We start from the raw sequence: 22,192 nt of genomic DNA on the forward strand, positions 1-22,192 counted from the left end.
GCAGTCAGATAGGAAATTTTCTGAGCAGTGCAGAGAGGCTGCAAGAGTAGCTCATGGTGTCTTGTCAATGATATACAGAAATTTTGCTAGCACCGACAAGGAGGTGATTTTCCCCTTGTATAAGTCAATGGTCAGGCCACAATTCGAGTACTGCACACAGGTCTGGAGGCCTCATTTAGGAAGGATGTAGATCTGCTGGAATGCTTACAGAGAAGGGCAACGAGATTGGTGAATGGATTTTAGGAAAGAAATCCATAAGTTCTGCAAATTTCAGGATCTGGAGACGAGTCACCTGCGATGTGATCTAATTGAGGTGTGTAAGGCTTTGTATGGTTTGAGCAAGCTCAATGCTGATAGCATTCTTCCTCTTGCTCAGATTACTGACCTGAGGGGCCATAAGGCACCTCCGTAGCCAGGTGGGAAGGAGCAGCAGTGTGTAGCACACGCTTCTTGATTAGACCGGGGTTCGAGCCCATCACCACAAAATACAGAGGATGCGGAAAGGTCAGGGAATGACCACCGCATATCCTCGGAGCAATATGGCCTTAGTTGCTAATGCTCCTAAAAAAAAAAAAAAATTGGAAAAAAATGGAATGTCATAAATTCAAACTGGGAAAGACAGTTGTAGAAACCCCAGGGGCTCACATCTGGTGAGTATGGGCTTGGCACACCCAGGGTCCTGAGCTGGATATCATCATTCTTCTCTTTCTTGGTGATGTCCTTCTACCTCTACCTCTACTTCTCTCTCGCTCTCTCGCTCTCTCTCTCTCTCTCTCTCTCTCTCTCACACACACACACACAGGGTAACTCATAAATTTTTTTTGGCTGGTGCAGCATAAGCCTCAGGCTTCCTTGCACCATATGGCTAATAATAATAATAATAATAAATAATAGATGTGCAGAAATTTGCCTTTAGTCAACAGGTGGTTGATTGTTGGAACAAACTAACTTCTATCTATCGTAGTGGAGGTTGACAACTTAAATAAGTTCAGAGCATAACTAGACAAACATTTGGAGTGAATGGATGGGTGAAATGGGAAGAGATTTTTTTTTGGCTGATGCTATATAGGCTTGTTTTCTTGCATCGTATTCCTCTGCTAATGCTAATGAGTAGTTACAGAATTAGCTTAACTTCTGTTCCGGAGAAAACAATAGAATCACTGGTTAAAGAAGTAATGCAGGATCATCTACACATGAAAGCAGTTATACTGCAGTCACAGCACGAATTTGTTAAAAATTACTATCTAAAGGGGGAGATCTTGTCTGACCAATCTGATTGCAGTAACCAAGGAATTGGATATAAAAAATAATTTTGATATCATATACTTAGATTTCAGAAAATATTTTGATACTCTTGAACATAAAAGACTGTTGTACAAATTGGAGCAGTGTAGTATTAAGGTAAGGCAGAGGGTGGTTATTAATGGACACTGCTGGACTAATCTTATTAGTATATTCCCCAAGGGTTCAGTACTGGGGAATTGTTGTTTCCTATATTTATTAATGATACTGATGAAGGTATACCATGCCTAATTTCTAAGTTTGCAGATGATACAAAAGGTTTGCAGAGTGCTTAATGACAGTAACAAAGGTATGCTACTGTAACAAGATCCAGAAAAAAACTAGGCAGATGGGCTGAGAAATGGCAACTCGATTTAACATTGACAAATGCAAAGTACTGCACAGAAGTAATCCAAGAAGAATCTGTAGAAGTAATCCAAAACCAATGTACCAGCTGGGTGGCATTAGTACTTGGTGTAAAAAGAAAAAGAATTGGGGATAATTGTGCAGTCAGGTATGAAGTTCATTGAGCAGTGTAGATAGGCTGACAGGACAGCTCATGAAGCTTTGTCAATGATATACAGGAATTTTACTAGCAGGGTTAAGGGTGGTTATCCCATTGTATAGGGCAATAGTTAGGCCACATCCTGAGTCCTACATACAGGTCTGAAGACCTCATTTTAGGAAGAATGTAGACCTATTGGAATGGGTGCTGAGAAGGGCAACAAGACTGGTGAGGGAAACAAAAGGGTGCTACTATCAAGAAAGGATTCAGTTGTGCAAATTGTGACATCTGCAGACTAAACACCTGTGAGGTGATCTGACTGAGGTGTTTATGGCTTTGAATGGATTCAGTAAGCTCAATATTTAAAAGCACAAATTCTTTTAAACATTAACTTGTTCTTATTTTAACTTGGTTGCCATTTGAGTGAAATAATTTAAAAAATTAAAAAAAAAAAAAAAATCAGAAACAATCTTTAAAAAACTCATCTCTACTTCTTTCTTGATGTGATACTATCTTCTACATCTATTTATGCATCGCTCAGGTCAATTTCAGAGTACTCTGAATTTCAAAATAATTTTGGCTTTTGTTAGCCAAAATCCAGTAAAGGCTGAAAGGTACAACTTCCTCCTCCAATTTTAAAATCCATTTTTGTATTACTGTCTATTATAAACTGTGTGTATTACTTGGAAGCATTTCAAGATGATCCATACATAAACCTACATTATTTGAAACAACCACAAAAACATGCTCTACTCCCCTCCCCCTGAGTTGTATAAGGCCTTGAATGGATCGAGCAGGCTCAATGCTGATAGGATTCCTCCTCTTGCTCAGATTACAAAGCTGACGGGGCATAAACTGAAATTGAGGAAAGACAGTTATCAAATAGATGTGTGGAAATTTGCCTTTAGCCAGCGGGTAGTTGATTGCTGGAACAAACTTCCATCTGTAGTTGTGAAAGTTGATTGCTTAAACAAATTCTAAACAAACAAAAACAGACAAACAGATTTAAACAAAAATGTTTGTCTAGTTCAAGGCAGAACTAGACAAACATTTTTAATGAATGGATGGGTGAGGGAAGGGTTTTCTTTTTGGGCTGATGCTGTCTGTATAAGCTTGCTTTCTTGCATCGTATGCCTCTACTAATGCTAACAATGTTATCATTGACTACTTTGGTAAAATTTAGTCATTCAGTATTATAGTATTATATGGGAGTTCTAACAGAGCACAGTTTATAATAGTTTGGTATCATATGTAGCCTTGCAGTGTTTTAATAATGTGATTATTGTACTGACCATTTGGAACCAGCCTGCTCCCAATATCTCTGTCAAGGTCAATAGATGGACACATAACCAGCTACTAATTCATGTGGTAATAATCTAGTACTAAATAAGTGATGGTCTTCTTTTATTTATAGTTTTAATCTGCATATTGCAAATGTTTTAAAAGAAATTCTTGTGTTTATTTGGAAAGTAAAATTGGCATTTTTTTTTTTTTTTTATAAACTGTTTAAATATCAGTGTAGTTGTCTTTCAGGCCAGTTACTTTTCCCATTACTTCAGACTTGATGCTCCACACAGGCCTGGAAACAACATCAAAATATAGAGATCATACCAAATGTAAGGAATTTCATGTACATTATTATATTGCCATCAGATCTGTTTGACAAAGTAACCAGTTTTCAAACATCTATGCACTTCAGAATTTAGTAGGTTTCAGTTAAACTGCCTGAAGTTTGAAATAACATTTAGTTACTAAGGTTTCTTGAGGTCTGCAGTAAGTTATTAGGTAGTTAAAAAACAATTAACCAGAAACTTCAAAGGTGATAAATGCCTTTAATACTCACTTTTTGATATCCATGAACAAGTATTATTCCTAATGGCATAGGTATAAGCCTACGTCCACTACCAACAGTAACATAATTTCTGAGACAAATATTATTGATGTGTACAGGAATGGATGCATCAGTTCCAATGCCATGTTTTTCCATTAATGTAATAAGTTCAGCTTCTGTTAAGTAGTCAGGTGGACACGTCTGCTTCTCTAAAAATTTTACCTAAAACAAAAGTATTTAAAACTGCAAAAAATACACCAACTTGGAGAAAATGCCAATTATTAAAATTATTTAACTTTAAAAATTTCGATGCTTAATTTTATTCAAAAACAAATAGCAGACATTTATTAGAATAGTTATATTTAAAAAAATTACACAACACAAATCATTTACAAATTGGAATAGTACCAGCTATAGCTACAATGATGCAATATAAAGCATGTGGGCAAATAGATAAAGATGAAGAATGCATGCAATTCAGTGCAAGAATGGACAAGATGAAAGATTTAAATGACTTTGGAAGTGGCATCATAGTCAGTGCCAGACACGTTAGTACAAGTACCTTGGAAATTGCAACCCTCCTAGGATGGGGGTTCACATATGAATGGTTGGTAGTTTACCACCTCAGTCTTAGAAGTGCCTTTGCTAGACATTATTTGATTGGACCAAGCTCAATATACATGAGACAGTCTAATATCAGCAGTAGGGAAAATTAATCACAGAAGCAATGATCAAGAGCGCAGTACATGATCATTTAGATAGAAATGGAATTCTGAAGGAAATACAGCATGTTTGTAAAAGTAAAATCATTTTTAACCAACCTGGTTAGCCATTTTTAACAAACCAACACTCCTCAGCTGGATGAAGGAAATAATTTCAACATTGTTTACTTGGATTTGGCTAGTTTGTTAGATAGTTGGCTAGGTCAGGTGTTACCACTGTAATACATATGATATTTTCCCAGAGGGTGCTGCTAAAGGTGCAGAGGTTTCCAGGGCGACTGATTACTTGAAGGCCTGTTGAGAGAAGGAAGTACAGTAAACCCCCGCTATTCGCGGTATCTGTATTCGCAGTTTCGCGTATTCGCGATCGCCGATTTAATATAAAATGAAACCTAAAAAATGTGAATTTTAAAGCGCCGTGAATATTTTCCGCCATAAAAAAACATGGGCATGGCTAAAATTATCTTTCCCGGTCAAAACAGCGCTCAGTGGGTGAGGGGAGAGGGGTGACAAAATCGCGAGCGTGAATGTTTCTCGCTAATCCTTGTTCAATATGTGTTATGCGCTTGTTATGGAAGGTTTCGTCGTTTGCTTTTAATTTATATGCTTATAAATTGAATAAATTTATCAATTTATAAATTGATATGATTACAAAAATGATAAATCTACTGTTTTGCAGTGTAAAACAGACTTTCGAGTGTGTTAACGGAAGAAAGTGACTTTATTGTGGACAAGTTCTTTCTAACCCCTACAAAAATATGACTACGAATAACAAGAGAAATGTGAAAATATCAAAGAAGGTGATGACATTAGCGAATAAAATTGAGTTATTAGATAAAATTTCTAATGGTGAAAGTGTCTCCTCAGTGGCAAAACATTATAAAATCAATGAGTCACCGGTACGATCAATCAAGAAATCGGAAGAAAAAATCCGCCGTAGTGTCCGTGAAAACACGCTAATTGCTTCAAAAATTTGCTCTGTAACTCGTGATGTTAAATTAGAAAAAATGGAAAAAGCTTTAAATCTGTGGATAGAAGACCGAACTCAAAATAAAATTCCGTTAAATTCACTCATCATTCGTGAAAACGCAAAACTCCTTATCAACGCTTTAGCGAAACTGGTGATAGCACTGGCGGGATAGGTTTTTTAGCTAGCAAAGACGCTGGTTTGAAAGATTTGTTTGAAATTTCTAATAAATATTACATTTAATATTAAATTGTTTCTTATTTTCATTTCGATGCCATATGCTTGCATTTCACTATGTATATAGTCATATTATGAAGGTACATATAATACATAGACAAAATTTTAGACTAGTTTTTCTTATATATTTCATACTTTGGAACGGAACCCCTTTATTACTATGGGAGCCATAACTCAGTATTCGCGTTTTCGGTATTCGCGGCATTTCTCAGGAACGTAACCCCCGCGAATAGCGGGGGTTTACTGTATTCCAGTTTTAACCCATTGGCATGAGCAGATCTATACGGTGTATGGCAGTGCCATAGCGCCAAGTGACAGTTAGAGTCAAAGCCTATCAGCAGCCACCCATCTGGAAAAAGCTGCAATGCAGTCTGGATGATAGAAATTGCCTGGGTGATGTCTTCCCCTGGATGACTGTAGAGGGACAGTAGAAAGAAAGGGTTCCAAGTGGAGTTGTGACCTCTGCACATGTACTGATGGAGATGCAAAGCAGTGATACTTTAATTACTGAGATGTCCAGATTCCTAATTATAATTGCTGTCCAAGGTCGTTCTGTGGTACGTTGTACTATCTTGTATGATGCAGGGTAGCCTACGACTCTCCACACATGATGTAGGGTTCTTGGGATAGCTATGTTGACTTGGGTTTCTTTGATCTTTACTATTAACTGGTCTGTGACAACCTTTGCTCGTTGGGCATGTAATTGGACAATTCTGACCTCTAATTTATCATTAGTGGATGGACTTCTATCCATAGTGTATTCAGGATTGGAACTGATGCTTCGCTTTCTGGTAGGCAGGGCAGTTGTGGTCTCTAATTGAATTCTCATGCAGTACTTTTGCTGCTTTACAATTGGTGCAGGTGGGGGGGGTTGTTCTTTGACTGGCCAGTCTTTAAAGTCATGCCCCTTTTGAGCACAGTGTCCATACGTTTACTCCCACTGATTACACTGTGTGTGGTATGTCCAAAACGAAGGAATTTACAACATTTAGGGAGTGCGATGAATTCCCCAAATCTGTGGCTTCCCCAGCCAATGAATATTCTGTTTTGCACCTCAAGTATCTGCCACGCTCGAGTGGATAGCTCAATAGACGGGGACTTTGTGTTTGTTCTATATTTGGGGTTTACGTCATCTGCTCCAAGGTCCTCCTGTAAGTACAAACTCAAGTTCTTGTTGAGAATTTCTTCCTTTAGTTCTTCTGGAATGGGAGATTACTGTGTGTGTGTGTGTGTGTGTGCATTTAGAAATTGCAAATTGAAACTAGCTTAACAAGTAGTAATATTATATCTACTTGTGCATAAGTAATCCATTATTGATAATTGATATCAATAATGAATACATTAAAGATAAATAATACATTATTGTGGTATTTTATAAAGTTTTTTTCATATAAACTGAACAACTACCACAGTTTGGTGGTGGTGGTGGGGAAGAAGGGGAAGGAGAAAGAACAAATAAAATGAAATGAAAATAGAATGTATATAAATATATGAAAAGTTATAAACAAGCATTATGTGAACGGATCATGTGCTGACGTATCATAGATAGGAATTTTAAAATTTTTTTGGAACTCATTTGGATATTAAAATCAAAAACAAAGGATTACAAGACATTTCAACTAGGACTGAAAATAAGCTAACACATCATCATGTCAGAAGAACAGAAGGAATGATGATTTATTTGGGACATTGTTTTGACATCAAGAAATTACTTGTAAGGACCATACTTCAAATTATCAGTCCTTGTAATTTAATTTTTTGTAGTGGTAACAGTCCTGAATATAGCCCTGACACTATGAGAGATTAATTTCAATAAACAATATGCAAAAATAGTAAACAAAAACATTGGTTAAAATTAAAATTATAGACCATGGTCAAAGGGCGGGGGATTCATATTCTGTTTGATAGCAAAGTATAGGCAAACAAGATCAAGAAAGAGGGGAAAAAATGTAGAAAAAAAAAAAAAAGGACAAGATAGCAGTCAATTATAGGAAGTATAAGAATAAAATTATAAACTGCTCAGGCAAGCATGACATACTCAAAGGGCCCAATTATATTAGCACAGAAGTAGGGTAATAAACTAAAATCCAAAACAATATGTTAATGTTGTGTACTAAAAATGAAAAAAATAATAATTGATGCAATTTCTAACAATATATTAAGAAGCTAACTATATATATATATATGAAGTTTATACTGATTTAAGATATGTTAACTAATATTAAAATAAAATTTCTTATAATAAACAACCATTGATAGCTACTGTTCCACTTAAAATCAGGTGCCTCCGTAGCCAGGTGGGAAGGAGCAGCAGTGCGTAGCACACGCTTCTTGATTAAACCGGGGTTCGAGCCCGTCACCACCAAATACGGAGGATGCGGACAGGTCAGGGAATGACCACCGCATATCCCGGAGCAATATGGCCTTAGTTGCTAATGCTCCTAAAAACCAAATAACAAACAAACAAAAAAAACAAACTTGAAATCAAAAAGCCTGAAAGATAAGTAATACATTATTGTGGTATATAGTTTTTTTCATATAAACTGAACAAATCTGGGTAGGTTTAATTTTAATGTGAATCAAACATGTAATACATCATATAATCAACCTATGACCCCTTCATTTTCTTTGATTAATTAGTTTATTTTTTCCAAATAATGATCATGTTGCAACTAGTATCCTTGGTAATATTTCATGATTCAGTTGTTCACGAGGGTGGTGCCAGATATTCACTTAACATGTTTCCTACCACCTATATTTGTTCAGTTTGTAAATAATGCCTAAAAAGCAAAAGTCTAGAATTCACAGCTAAAAGGGAACACTTACTTTTGGGCTGAATGCCATAAATCAAAACAAAACTCAAAATTTTATTGAAAGTTTATTATATGTACACAAGCTAACACCAGCAAACCTCAACACCAGCAAAACACAAAATAAAATATGTACCAAGCTATAAACAAAAATGAATCATTGATGCTAACAGCCCAAAGTTCAATCAATGTACTGACAGAATTGAGCAGTTCATTTCATGTGCATTTATTTTTACATCACTCGTATATTAAAACTGTTTAAGAATATGTTACAGCATATTGGGTGCTGTGCTGCAACACTTCTGAGTTATGGCACAGAACTTGGGTTACCATTGAATAATGAATACATAAATTATTTTACAGATTTTCCATTGCTAACACCCTTATTATTTCTGCCCCTTTTTTTCTTGTTCGTTTTTCGCACTTATATATTACTATCTTTGATTACATTCATATCTACTCTGCTTTTTCATTCTGCATTATCAACCTTAATTTATACTAAATTAGGACAGCATGGAGATGTGGTTGCTTTACACCCTCTGATGTTTTTATTATTATTCATTTCTTTCTGTTGTTATTCTACTTATTTTAGTTATCTTTTCCAGTATAATTTGAATCTATATATAGTAAATACCTGTTATAGCACTTTCAAAGGGACTAATCCTAAAGAGTACTATAAGAAGAATCCTCCCCATACCTATTTTGAGGATTTTTCAGCATTTTTTTTTAGTACAGAACATTAATTTCTTGAAATCTTTTTTGCAGTGTTTATGATGTGCAATGGTTTGTACATAAGCTGAAAGCTTTTTTAGCACCTCCAACCCTTTTTTTTCCTTAAAAAGAATAAAAATTTTTAAAAATTCTATTAGACTTAATTAAAGAAATCCTGAGTATTGCTGTATAAATGTGATAAATGTAATATTAAGAAAAGAATAATATAAGAATACACATACAGATGAAAGACACTAATTACTGCGCAAGCAAGGAAAGTGAACAAATAATGTTAAATTGGGGAGAGAAAAAAAAGCTGAGGAGAGCAAACAAATGCAACAATTAATGGCTAAACACTGAGTTATAAATAGCAGCCTGTCTACCTTCGAAGGTCTGAATTAAACACGAAATCAGCAAATTTCACCTGCAACCGTAACTATTTTTATGAAGAAAAGGCTTGACATAGCCAAGTGGTCAGGAGCGCGAGTGCAGTAGCACACGCTCTTTGAGTGGACCAGGGTTCAAGCCAGTGACTGCTAAATACGATTAACATTTGTATTGATTGATTTATTGTAAACTCCATTGACCTGGTGGTTGTGCCGGAGTATAAACAAGAACTTAAAAAAAAAAAAAAAAAAACTGGATGATTAATGATTCCTAGAATTTAATTTTATCATCCCTTTCCCAAAGTCAAAAATCAAGAAATTAGGTTATATCCAGGTTTATTCCATCTTCGGGCTTGAAAAAATATAAGCATGAAAAATGTTTAAACAATATATCTGTTAAAAAATGCATGGCACTTTAGAGTATTGATCGTGGGATCAGCAAAAAAGATAAGCAGAAGTGTTATAACAGAAGTTTACTATATATGAGGTGTGGCAATAAAGTTCCCGGACTGGTGCAATAAAAAGGATACAAAGTAAAGGAGTTCAAAATTGATTTTATTTTTATTCAAAATAATCATTACCTGATTGAGTGCACTTATTACACAATTCTAAAAGTTTCTGAAAAGAGTCAGTCAAGGCACGGAAAGTGATGTGTTCAGTTTGGCAGTGATGTTTTTGTTTGTCCTCAATATTCTGAAATTTCTTTCCTTTGAGGGCAGTTTTTAGCTTAGAAAAGAGGAAGAAGTCTGTTGGTGCTAGATCAGGAGAGCAGGATGGATGTTTGATCTGTACAATGCCATGTTTTGCCAGAAATGTCTTCACATGTGCAGAAATGGGCAAGGGCACTGTCATGCAACAAGAACCAGCTGACTTTCTCTCAAAATTGCAGCCTCACTTTGGAAATGCACTTCAATAGTCTTAGAAGCACCTGTACATAGAATACACCATTAACTCTCTCCCCTTTGGGTACAAATCCCTTGCGAATCACATCATTTGTCAAAAAACATGATCAGCATTGTCTTGATGATGAACTTTTGCAAACAAAGCTTTTTGGGCCTTAATGATTTTGAAGTCCACTATATGCTCTAATGCTTTGTCCCTGGGTCATCTCTAGCGCGAGTACAGTTAGGACTCTATTGACAAATCTGGATGAAGACTTCACATGATGCCAACTTTGTTGCTTTTGCTCATCTGTGCAGCATAAGTTTTGCGCACAGATCTTTCTTTTCCCAAAATCTTTCACGGAGAATTTGATGAATTGTCTGTTTATTCAACACCAACATTCAGAGTCAAACAACAATCCCTTGCCACAATTTCCTGAACTTTTGCAACTCTGTCCTCAGTTTGAAAGGTTGACAGATGTCCACTTCTTGTATCATCATGAACATCCTCACATCAGTATTAGTACCACTTATACCATTTAAGGCAAGCTGGTACTAACATTTCACCACCATAAACAGTTTTTAACATTTCACATGTTTCTGTTGCAGATTTTAAAGCAAAATTTGATATTTGTTCATTGCTACATTGCAAAATCATGACATGGAATGTTACTCGCAACCTGTCAATCACTGTATCACCATCTGCCGAAGGTAGTTTGAACTTTTTTTTTTAATGAAAATCCCAAACATAAAAAGTATTAGAACCTAAGGTACTAATGCAGTACTGCATGGGCTGAAGGCCGAAAAGATGAATGAATATACTTGTTGACATTAGACTTGAATTTCTGTAGATTCCGATTTTCAGGAAATACTTCTGAAAGGAGGTTGTTCCAGAAAATAGAAAGTTGAAGGAATAAATGAAGAAGAAGAAAACATGGTTGTTGTTGTTATATAGTTTTTAGGAGCATTAGCAACTAAGGCCATATTGCTCCGGGGATATGCGGTGGTCATTCCCTGACCTTTCCACATCCTCTGTATTTGGTGGTCACGGGCTCGAACCCCGGTCTTATCAAGAAGTGTGTGCTATGCACTGCTGCTCCTGCCCACCTGGCTACAGAGGCGCCAAGAAAATATGGGACAGTAAAAGGGTGCTGACTGGTTGCAGCATGTGTTCGGAGTGATTTGGAAGAGAGAGCACAAATTATAGAAGCCAGTTCAGAAAAACAGTGCTCATGGAAATATCTACAGAAAAAGCATGCAGCATAAACAGAATGTCTGTGAGAAAGAGTGTGGAGAGACTTTTGTAAGAGATAGGTCATTAATTAACCTAACTGCTCTCTTTAGAATAGAGTCTAGAAGCCTGAGAGAGGTTATGGGGCACTACCCCAGATGCGGGAACAATATTTTATGGTAGGGTGGATTTTCGATTTGTACAGGGTCAGTAGCTGTTTAGAAAAAAAATAACACCGAGAGTGAAAGAGAAAAACCCAGTTTTTTTGAGGCAGAGGAAGCAATATTCGTGAAGTGCTTATGCCAAGAGAGATTAGAAGTCAGGGTGATCCCTAATAGAGATATGTGATCTTGTCTAGAAATTTGAGTGCCATCGAAGATAAGAATAGAAGCAGAAGAATCCTTTTAGTGAGACATAAGACATGACTGAGTTTTAGAAAAAAATGAAATCAACTAAGTTATTTTTGTCCCACTGGAGAATTACCTGGCGATCAGAATTTAAGGGACTGGATGTTCAAGAAGTTGGAGCTGTTTGTGCAGAGCAAGGTTTCTTACACTGGAAGGTGGAATACAATGTGATTTCATCATCAAAACTATAGACAGGACTTCCCATCAATGGAACAAGGACATTAATATACAAGAGTTGTTGTTGTTGTTTTGGTTTTTAGGAGCATTAGCAACTAAGGCCATATTGCTCCAGGATATGCGGTGGTCATTCCCTGACCTTTCCGCATCCTCCGTATTTGGTGGTGACGGGCTCGAACTCCGGTCTAATCAAGAAACATGTGCTACGCACTGCTGCTCTTTCCCACCTGGCTACGGAGGCGCCCAATATACAAGAGGAAAAGAGTGGGAGAAAGAAGTGGATGAAGACTTCGCACAACACTCTTCTTCTGCTATCTTTGAGGCTGTGAACTACAAACAGCACTTCCATTTATTTTCAGACTCATCACCAGTCTGGAAAGTTTATTGCCACACCTCATATACTAAACTCTGTAATGGGTAGAATGATATCAAAAATGTGTGACTTATGGGCTAGAGCCACTGCAAAAACAATTCAACACTGTGACAATAATGATTCTTAGTGAATTATCACTATTCATTAAGCTCAGCTTCATTATGCTTGACCTTCATTATGGGATGATGAAATGTGAATATTCTACTTAATACCTTCCACACAACATGTTATTAAACTAATATACGTTGAACTTGTTGCTCTCAAAATTGAGAACAACAGGTTCAACATAACAGAATTCATGCTTAAATAAATCCTGTTAAAGCAATTTTATGATTTTTAAAGGCACAAATTTGAATTTATTATAACTATTAATCATAAATTTTCTCAAAAAACCATTCACCGAAATTCTACCTTGGTCTCATTATTTATAATATTATCTTTTTCAAACTAAATTGAATTTTTATATATTTGAAATTTTTAAAAAACAGAAAAATGCAATATATTTCAGACAAACACATTTTCCTTTCTTTTCTTTTAAATGGTTCTTCCTTTCTTATTTGTCCTCTGTCTCCTGAAGTTAAATAATTACAAAGCAAACAACATATTATTAGAAAACTTATTGCTCTATAGAGCAGGGGTTCTTAACCATTTGCTTTAAGCAAGCAAAATTTTGCAGCTTACAATACATGCGAGCACGACATATTTAAAAATGCATTTTTTAAAATAATTTTTATCCATATTACGCATAAAAAATTATATTTCTCAATTAAAAATTTTGGGCGCTAATATTTATTACCTTATCAGTGTGAACCTTGACTATGAAGAGATGATGCCAAACCTTTGAAATTAATTCATTATGAAGAGATAATTGCATAGTGTATAATCCAAATATGATGTCAACAATCTTGTCCTTTTTTTTGTTTTTGATATTGTTCATTAATGAAAAAGCACTTTCACATGTGTATGTTGATACTTTAAATGCTTCTCTTTGTAATAAAGGAAATGACTGCATATCAACAAGTTCTAACTCAGCAGCTGCTACTGCATTTTGACTGAAAATTTGTTCCAAGTTATTGATTTCAAAATTTCTTTAATTTATTATTAATTCAAATTTTGGGAGGCACTCTCTCAAGTATTCAAATCTTTCTTGAAATTGGTCACTAAGGCCTTTAATTACATTCATTAAAAATGTTGGGCACTCCCCAGCAGTTTCCTCCAGACATTTTTTAAGAGTAGGAAAATGAAGCAAATTTCCTTTTAAAACTTGATTCTGAAACACTTGATGTTTTTTCTCAAATGTAATAATCTCCTCGTATAAAACATCATGGTGACGGGCTCGAACCCCGGTCTAATCAAGAAGCGTGTGCTATGCACTGCTGCTCCTTCCCACCTGGCTACGGAGGCGCACTATACATAACTGATACGGAAGTTATATAAAGGTAACTCGTAGATAATTAATACTTGACACTGAAAAATATATATACCGTTATAACTGTGTTGGGATACAAGTTTAGGGTTATAATTTTGAACTGAAATTTAAATTTTATTGAAATTAATAGAAATCATGACTCAGACCAGAGCCGCAAAGCAAAAGGCTCACACTAATGGAAGTACTGTGGCTCAGAGGAGAACTGAGGGGGGCAGTTGCCTTCTGAATCACAGCCTTTTAAAATGCACTGCTTGCATGATGTTTGTGGAGCATTCAGGTACGGGACATGATATTGCCATGGGGGATGTCTTTGTGTGTGCGCAATGCAAGGAGTGTATCGAAATCAGGCAACAACTCAGCGTTGTTATGGGCCTATATGAGAGCTTGAAGGACAGGGTGGATGCCCTCGAAGGAACTAAATTGGGGAGGCCCATCAAGCTCTCAGCTGCCCACATCAACGCCAGAACTTGCACTTGGTCATCACGCAACACAGCTGCAACCCCCAAGGCAGAATGCGCTGGTCCCACAGGAACTAGTAGTTGATTGTGACTCTATTGTCAGGGAAACGGGGAACATGCTTTGTAAAAAGGATAGATGGAACAGGACCAGGGTATGTCTGCCAGGGGCAAAGGTTGATGACGTTGTAGAGCGGATATCACCTTTTAAGGGCACAAAAGGTGATATAGTTGTACACGTTGGCACTAATGATGTCAAGAGTAGGAGACCGGCAGAATTACTTAACAAGAACAGGTCACTATTGAAAAAAAGCCGTGAATTAGGGTTCAATTTGAAAGTGTCTGCAATTCTGCCCAGACACGATAGGAGGGAGTATATGATGAGAGCCTTGTCAATCAATTCGGCCCTGGAAAGATTGTGCAAGGCTCAAGGGGTAGAATTTTTTTCAGCCTGGACTGTACTTGTTAACAGGAGAAACTGCTTCTACAGGGATGGGATACACTTAAATAGAAAGGGTGCAAGAATATTTTCGGTCGGAAAACTGCTAGCTTGGGGGGAGACAGAGACTAATAGATTAACAGTAGCCACTGGCAGAGGTGAAAGAGATTCTTGCACTGCTTCTATTGGAACGAGCAGAAGCCTGAAAAACAAGATGCAGGATATTTCAGAGACTGCTGGGAATCATTGCGGTACAAATAAACACATGGGTTGTGTTAGGGTAGCTAAGAATAGAAACACGTGCATGTATACTTGCGTGTACACCAATGCTAGGAGTTTAGTAAATAAATTTGATGAATTTGAGGTATTGCTCAAAACATCAAAGGCAGATATTGTCAGAGATGTGGTGTCACACAGATATAAGGAATGCAGAACTGGAATTTGGGGAGTACAACGTCTACAGAAAGGATAGACAGGATAGGAAGGGAGGAGGGGATATGCTATTAGTTAAGAAACACATAAAATCCAAGAAAGTGAAGCCAGTCGACATCGCTGGACAGTGCAGTGTCGAGTCAGTTTGGTGTGACATAAGCATTGGGAGATCAAAATTGAGAGTAGGAGTGTGCTTTAGGCCTAATGACTCTGATGAGTATAATAAGAAACTGTACAGGGAAATAGAGTGGGCCAGTAAATCAGAGAGTCTTATAATGGGGGATTTTAATTTCCCAGATATTGACTGGAATTTGTGGATTGGTCACTCACACACTAGCAAGGCTTTTGTGGATTTATTGGATGATTGTTTTCTACATTAGCATGTTCGGGAGGCAACTAGAGGGAGTAATACTCTTGATTTGATTATCAGTAGTGATTCTTCATGCATTAAGAATCTGCAGATAAATGAACCACTAGGTGGCAGTGATCACAGTGTGCTGAAGTGGGATTTACTCAAAGAAGTAACTACCATTAGGGGTAAAGGGAAGGGTTATTGCTTTCGTAAAGGCGACTACGATGGACTGAGACTGTATTTAAATTCTATACAGTGGGACCAACTGATGATGTTACCAACAGCAAATTCAAAATGGGAAGCATTCAAAGAATTTATCTTGGAAGCTATTAGGCTTTACATACCAACTAAGAAATATTGTTCAAGGTTTAGGCCTAAATGGAAGTCAGATGAACTAATGAGACATATGGCAGAGAAGAAAAATGCATGGGATACTTACAAATAAACACGTGACACAGAAGCTTATGATAGACACAAGTTGATCTGTAACCAAGTTACAAAGGAGGTTAGGCAGGCGAAGGCAGATTACGAGAAATCTTTGGCAAGGGATGCAAAGAAAAACAGCAAAGAGTTCTTTACTTATGTAAACTCTAGAAGGAAGGGAATGAATCAGATTGGTCCACTTGATATCGATGGTTCAACTGTTGATGATCCTGCTCAGGTGGCTAACAAACTAAATGAATATTTTGCATCTATATTCGCACATGAGGAGTTATTCAGGAAGGGGAATGCCAGAGGTGAAGTAAACTCTGGCAGTGAGCTAGATGATTTTGTAATAACTGGGAGTAAAATGGAGGAGAAACTGTTGAAGATAAACACAAGAAAGGCACCCGGGGTGGATGGGATCTATCCAGTTATATTAAAGGAGGCAGCAAAGGAAGTAAGCAAACCCTTAGCCATAATTATGAGAGCTTCCTTGGACTCAGGGGAGGTACCCATAGACTGGAAATGTGCAAATGTGACCCCAATTCACAAATGAGGATCAAAGGCTGACACAAGTAATTATAGACCTGTGAGTTTAACTTCTGTTCCAATAAAATTAATGGAGGCACTGGTTAAAGAAGCACTGCAGGATCATCTAGACAAGACTTCAGTTATAGCTCGGACACAGCATGGTTTTGTTAAGGGGAAGTCTTGCCTGACCAACTTGATTGGATACTATGATGCAGTCACAAAAGAACTTTGATATTATATACTTGGATCTTAGAAAGGCTTTTGATACTGTTGCACATGGAAGACTGCTGCATAAATTGGAGCACTGTGGCATTGGAGGCAAATTGCTGCTATGGATAAAGGGGTGGTTAAGGGGGAGAAGACAGAGACTGCTCATCGTGGACTAATGTTATTAGTGGAGTCCTTCAGGGTTCAGTGTTGGGTCCATTATTGTTTTCTGTATTTATAAATGATATTGATCATGGTATATCAAGCTTAATGTCCAAGTTTGCAGACAATACGAAGGTTGGCAGGGTTGTCAAGGACACCTACTGACAGTATGCTGCTGCAACAGGATCTGGAAAGGTTGAGCAGATGGGCTGAGAGGTGGCAAATGAAGTTTAACATTGACAAATGTAAAGTACTACATATGGGAAACAGAAACCCCAGAGCAACGTATCAACTCTGTGGTACTATACTGACAGTGGTAGAGAATGATAGGGACCTGGGGGGTGGTTGTGCACGCCGATATGAAGTTCTCTGAGCAGTGCAGATGGGCTGCAAGAGTAGCTCATGGTGTATTGTCAATGATATATAGGAATTTTTCTAACAGGGATAAAGAGGTGATTATTCCCTTGTATAAAGCAATGGTTAGGCCACACGTAGAGTATTGTATACAGGTCTGGAGGCCTCATTTCAAGAAGGATGTAGAGCTGCTGAAACGAGTACAGAGAAGGGCAACAAGATTAGTGAATGGAACAAAGGGGGTGCTCTTACAAAGAAAGGCTTAAGTTTTGCAAATTATAGTGTCTGGAGACTAGGAACCAGCGAGGTGATCTGATAGAGGCGTATAAAGTCTTGAATGGTTTGAGCATGCTCAATGCTAATGGGATTCTTCCTCTTGCTCAGAATAATCACCTGAGAGGGCATAAATTCAAACTGAGGAAAGACAGATGTAGGATAGATGTACGGAAATTTGCCTTTAGCCAGCGGGTGGTTGGTTGGTGGAACAGACTTCCATCCCTTGCTATGGAAGTTGATAGCCTAAATAAGTTTAAGGCTCAGCTGGACAGGTATTTCGAACGAACAGAGGGGTGAAGTGGAAGTGGTTTTTTTTTTTTTTTTTTGGCTGATGCTGCATAAGCTTGCTTTCTTACATCAAATGCCTCTACTAATGCTAAGTTCAGAAGGTGAAAATATTCTGCAACAGAGAAAAGATTCTCATTTGATTGTGCTTAGCAGCGATGAAGAGGAAGTAAATTAAATGAATGTACATCTGACATAAATGTATCACAGTTTGTAAGATGTTTGTTCAGTTATTACTATTTTTAATAAAAATTAAGTTTCTGATAGTTATAAAAAAAATGGTGTAGTTTTGTTAGCTTCTGGAATGTAACCCCCCTTTTCATACTGGTTTCGCACTACACGAGATTTTATAGGAACCTAGCTACCGTGTTATATGAGGGTTACCTGTATTTCTCAAATTCTAAATAATGACATTATCAACGCAGACTCATTATCCTCACCATGATTTTCCTCTTTGTAAACTGCTGCCACAGAGGAGAGAATCATATTTCTAGACTTCCTTTTGACTATACTCTTTAGAATCCCCCACCCCAAAAAAACTAGAGACAGAAATGCTAAATGACGTATGCCCTAATAAACCCAATCCTTGGGATTTTTTATAGTACTTTATTTTGTAGTAATTATTCATTCATTAGGGCTGTACATGTACATGTGTTAATGAGCTGATTTGGCTGAAAAACTTGGAATAACTCACAGGATGTAGGGGTAGCCCTGACTAAAGAAGCTTTTAAGAATTTATCCAGCATCCCATGGCATTTGAACCCAATCCTCTTGAAATAAGGGACAAGCAGCAAACCTCACAGTTCTCACAGTAGACCACTAATAATTTCTGTGAGAAAAACTTATTGACAATGTCAAGAATTGTAAAGGCACATTTCAGAGTAACAGACTGGCTCATTAATACCAAGATATTCAATCACTATTGCAGCGTTGGTTGTTGGGAGACTTTGACACGCCTCCCTTACTCACAGACTTGCCACCTTCTGCCTTGTTTTCAAAGGTGAAAGTTCCACTGGAAAGTGGTATGAGTCTAAGGACATAATCAATGAAACTGGCTGAACCTCATTACATACAGTAATCAAGGATGACTATAGTGGTGTAATTACAAAGCTATCAAATCATAAAAAGAACTGCATTACCTAGGAGGGTGAGTGTTATGTGTGGGCTGAGTAATAGCAGACTGTATCTTTCACATTCTTAAGAATCTGAAAGATACAGCTTCAAAAATGACCACCGTACATGGGAAACCACTAATTCTGTTCCTTCTGAGCTTTTCATTTCTAAAGTGGCCAGACTCTTTAACAAAATCTTTTCTATTATTTCTACCTCATAAAAAAAAAAACATACAGGCTCACATTATGCTAATTCTGAAAGGTAGCTTGTTTCTGGACACATTTCTGCAAGCTAAGATATAAGAGATATTTTAGATATTGAGCAGACTACATACAGACAGATAAACTTTTTAATTTTATTTTTAAATTTGCATAGTTAGAAACATGGAAGAGCAAATTTTCAATGGGGATGAGAGTAGCCTTGTGCAGGCAAAGTTTTTACCGCCCCGGAAAATAGAGAAGTTTTTCTGTTTTATTAACTCCGTAGCCGAGTGGTCAGGAGCGGGAGTGCAGTAGCACACGCTCTTTGAGTAGACCGGGGTTCAAGCCCCTGACTGCTAAATACGGTCGATCTGCCAACCCGCACTGGACAAGCATGGCAGATTATGGTCCATTTCCCTCAGCATGAATTGTTGAGGAGACTTCCATCCTGCAGTGGGTTGATAACGGCTGCACTTTACTTTTTACTTAACTTATATTGGCATACTAACTTATTTTCTAGAGTAGCTTTATATTCCTAGTTACGATACTTAGTTTAAATTTTAACTTAGTATCGGTAGGGGTATCCAATCCACGTGTTTTACAAGTTTTGCAGCACCGCGAACGGGAAGTTTTTTTAGCTATATTTAGCTGCTTAATTGTTATATTAAATTATTTTCTATAAGTAGCTTATAGACCTAGTGAAGATCCTTGGTTTATTCTGAATTCAGACAGTGAGATTTTGGAAGTTAATTAATACTTAAGTGTCCGTAGATTTACCGTTCGTAACTTGCCGCCATTGTTATACGATACAACGTTATATCCCGAACTAGACAGCATTAGCTTAGTATAGTATAGTATATAATATTATCAATTAATCAGAAAAATTTATTAATCTTTTTAAACTTCATTGTCAAATAAATTGTACTTTTTAACTAAATAAATATAATGACTTAGATTTTACAAACGTAACATAATTAATTAATACATAACTTGATACAGAAGTTATATATCGGAACTCGGAGATAATACTCGATACTGAAAAAAAATATATAGATATATAGTGTTATAACTGCGTTGGGATACAAGTTTAGGGTTATAATTTTGTACAGGAATTGAAATTTTATTGAAATTGAATTGAAATCATGACTCAGACCAGAGCAGCAAAGCAAAAGGCTCAAGCCAATGGGAGTGCTGTGGCTCAGGGTAGAACTGACGGGGGCAGTTGCCCTCTGAATCACAGCTTTTTAAAATACACTGCTTGCTTGATGTTTGTGGAGCAATCAGGTACGGGACATGACGTTACCAAGGGCTTGCTTGATGTTTGTGGAGCAATCAGGTACAGGACATGATATTGCCAAGGGGGATTTCTTTGTGTGTGCACATGATGTAAGGAATGTGAGGAAATGAGGCAACAACTCAGCATTCTTATGGGCCTATATAAGAGCTTGAAGGATAGGGTGGATGCCCTCGAAGGATCTAAATTGAGGGGCCCATCAAGCTCTCAGCTGCCCACATCAACCCCAGAGCTTGCACTTGATCATCACGCAATATAGCGGCAACCCCCAAGGCAGAATGCGCTGATCCCACAGGAACTAGTAGTTGTTGGTGACTCTATTGTCAGGGAAACAGGGAACATGGTATGTAAAAAGGATAGGTGGAACAGGACCAGGGTATGTCTGCTAGGGGCAGAGGTTGATGATGTTGTAGAGCAGACATCATCTTTTAAGAGCACAAAAGGTGATATTGTTGTACATGTTGGCACTAATGATATTAAGAGTAGGAGACTAGTGGAATTACTTAACAAGTACAGGTCACTGTTGTAAAAAAGCCGTGAATTAGGGTTGAATTTGAAAGTATCTGCAATTCTGCCCAGATACAATAGGAGGGTGTATATGATGACAGCCTTGTCAATCAATTCAGGATTTACTCAAAGAGGTAACTACCATCAGGGGTAAAGGGAAGGGTTTTTGGTATTGATGATGGAATATCAAGCTTAATGTCCGAGTTTGCAGACAATACAAAGGTTGGCAGAGTTGTTAAGGACACTAATGACAGTACGATGCTGCAACAAGATCTAGAAAAGTTCAGTTATAGCTCTTGCTATTGTAAAGGCAACTACAGTGGTCTGAGACAGTATTTAAATTCTATACGGTGGGACCAACTGATGATGTTACCAACAGCAAATTCAAAATAGGAAGCATTCAAAGAATTAATCTTGGAAGTTACTAGGCTTTATATCCCAACTAAAAAATATTTTTCAAGGTTTAGGCCTAAATGGATGTCAGATGAACTAATGAGACATATGGCAGAAAAGAAAAATGCATGGGATACATATAAATTAATGGGTGACATGGAAGCTTATGATAGATATAAGCTGGTCTGTAACCAAGTCACAAAAGAGATTAGGCAGGCAAAGGCAGATTATGAGAAATCTTTGGCAAAGGATGCAAAGAAAAACAGCAAAGAGTTCTTTACCTGTGTAAACTCTAGAAGGAAAGGTTGAATCAGATTGGTCCACTGGATATTGATGGTTCAACTGTTGATGATCCTGCTCAGGTGGCTAACAAACTAAATGAGTATTTTGCATCTACATTCATCCATGAAGAGTTATTTAGGGAGGGGAATGCCAGAGGTGAGTTGAACTCTGGCAGTTATGTTTGTTATTTTGGTTTTTAGGAGAATTAGCAACTAAGGCCATATTGCTCCGGGGATATGCAGTGGTCATTCCCTGACCTTTCCGCATCCTCCATACTTGGTGGCCATGGGCTCGAACCCCAGTCTAATCAAGAAGCGTGTGCTACGCACTGCTGCTCCTGCCCACCTGGCTACAGAGGCGCCTGAACTCTGGCAGTGAGCTAGATGATTTTGCTCCAATTTGTGCAGCAAAGGAAGTAAGCAAACTCTTAGCCATAATTATAAGAGCTTCTTTGGACTCAGGGGAGGTACCCATGGACTGGATATGTGCAAATGTGACCCCAATTCACAGAGGAGGATCAAAGGGCAACACAAGTAATT

At 37.4% G+C, this 22,192-nt stretch overlaps 1 protein-coding gene across 1 annotated transcript in view; it reads right to left on the minus strand.

The window, feature by feature from the left end:
• The window catches only part of Top3beta (DNA topoisomerase 3-beta), a 171,190-nt gene that overhangs the window by 38,052 nt on the left and 110,946 nt on the right, over nucleotides 1-22,192 (minus strand). Inside the window, exon 11 of the mRNA XM_090386473.1 lies at nucleotides 3,630-3,839. Within this exon, the coding sequence (XP_090242599.1) occupies nucleotides 3,630-3,839 (210 nt within the window). The remainder of the gene's footprint in view (nucleotides 1-3,629; nucleotides 3,840-22,192) is intronic.

This window comes from Mastigoproctus giganteus, chromosome 12, assembly GCF_048544385.1.
Source record: "Mastigoproctus giganteus isolate SK-2022 chromosome 12, ASM4854438v1, whole genome shotgun sequence".
Classification (NCBI taxonomy): Eukaryota; Metazoa; Arthropoda; class Arachnida; order Uropygi; family Thelyphonidae; genus Mastigoproctus; species Mastigoproctus giganteus.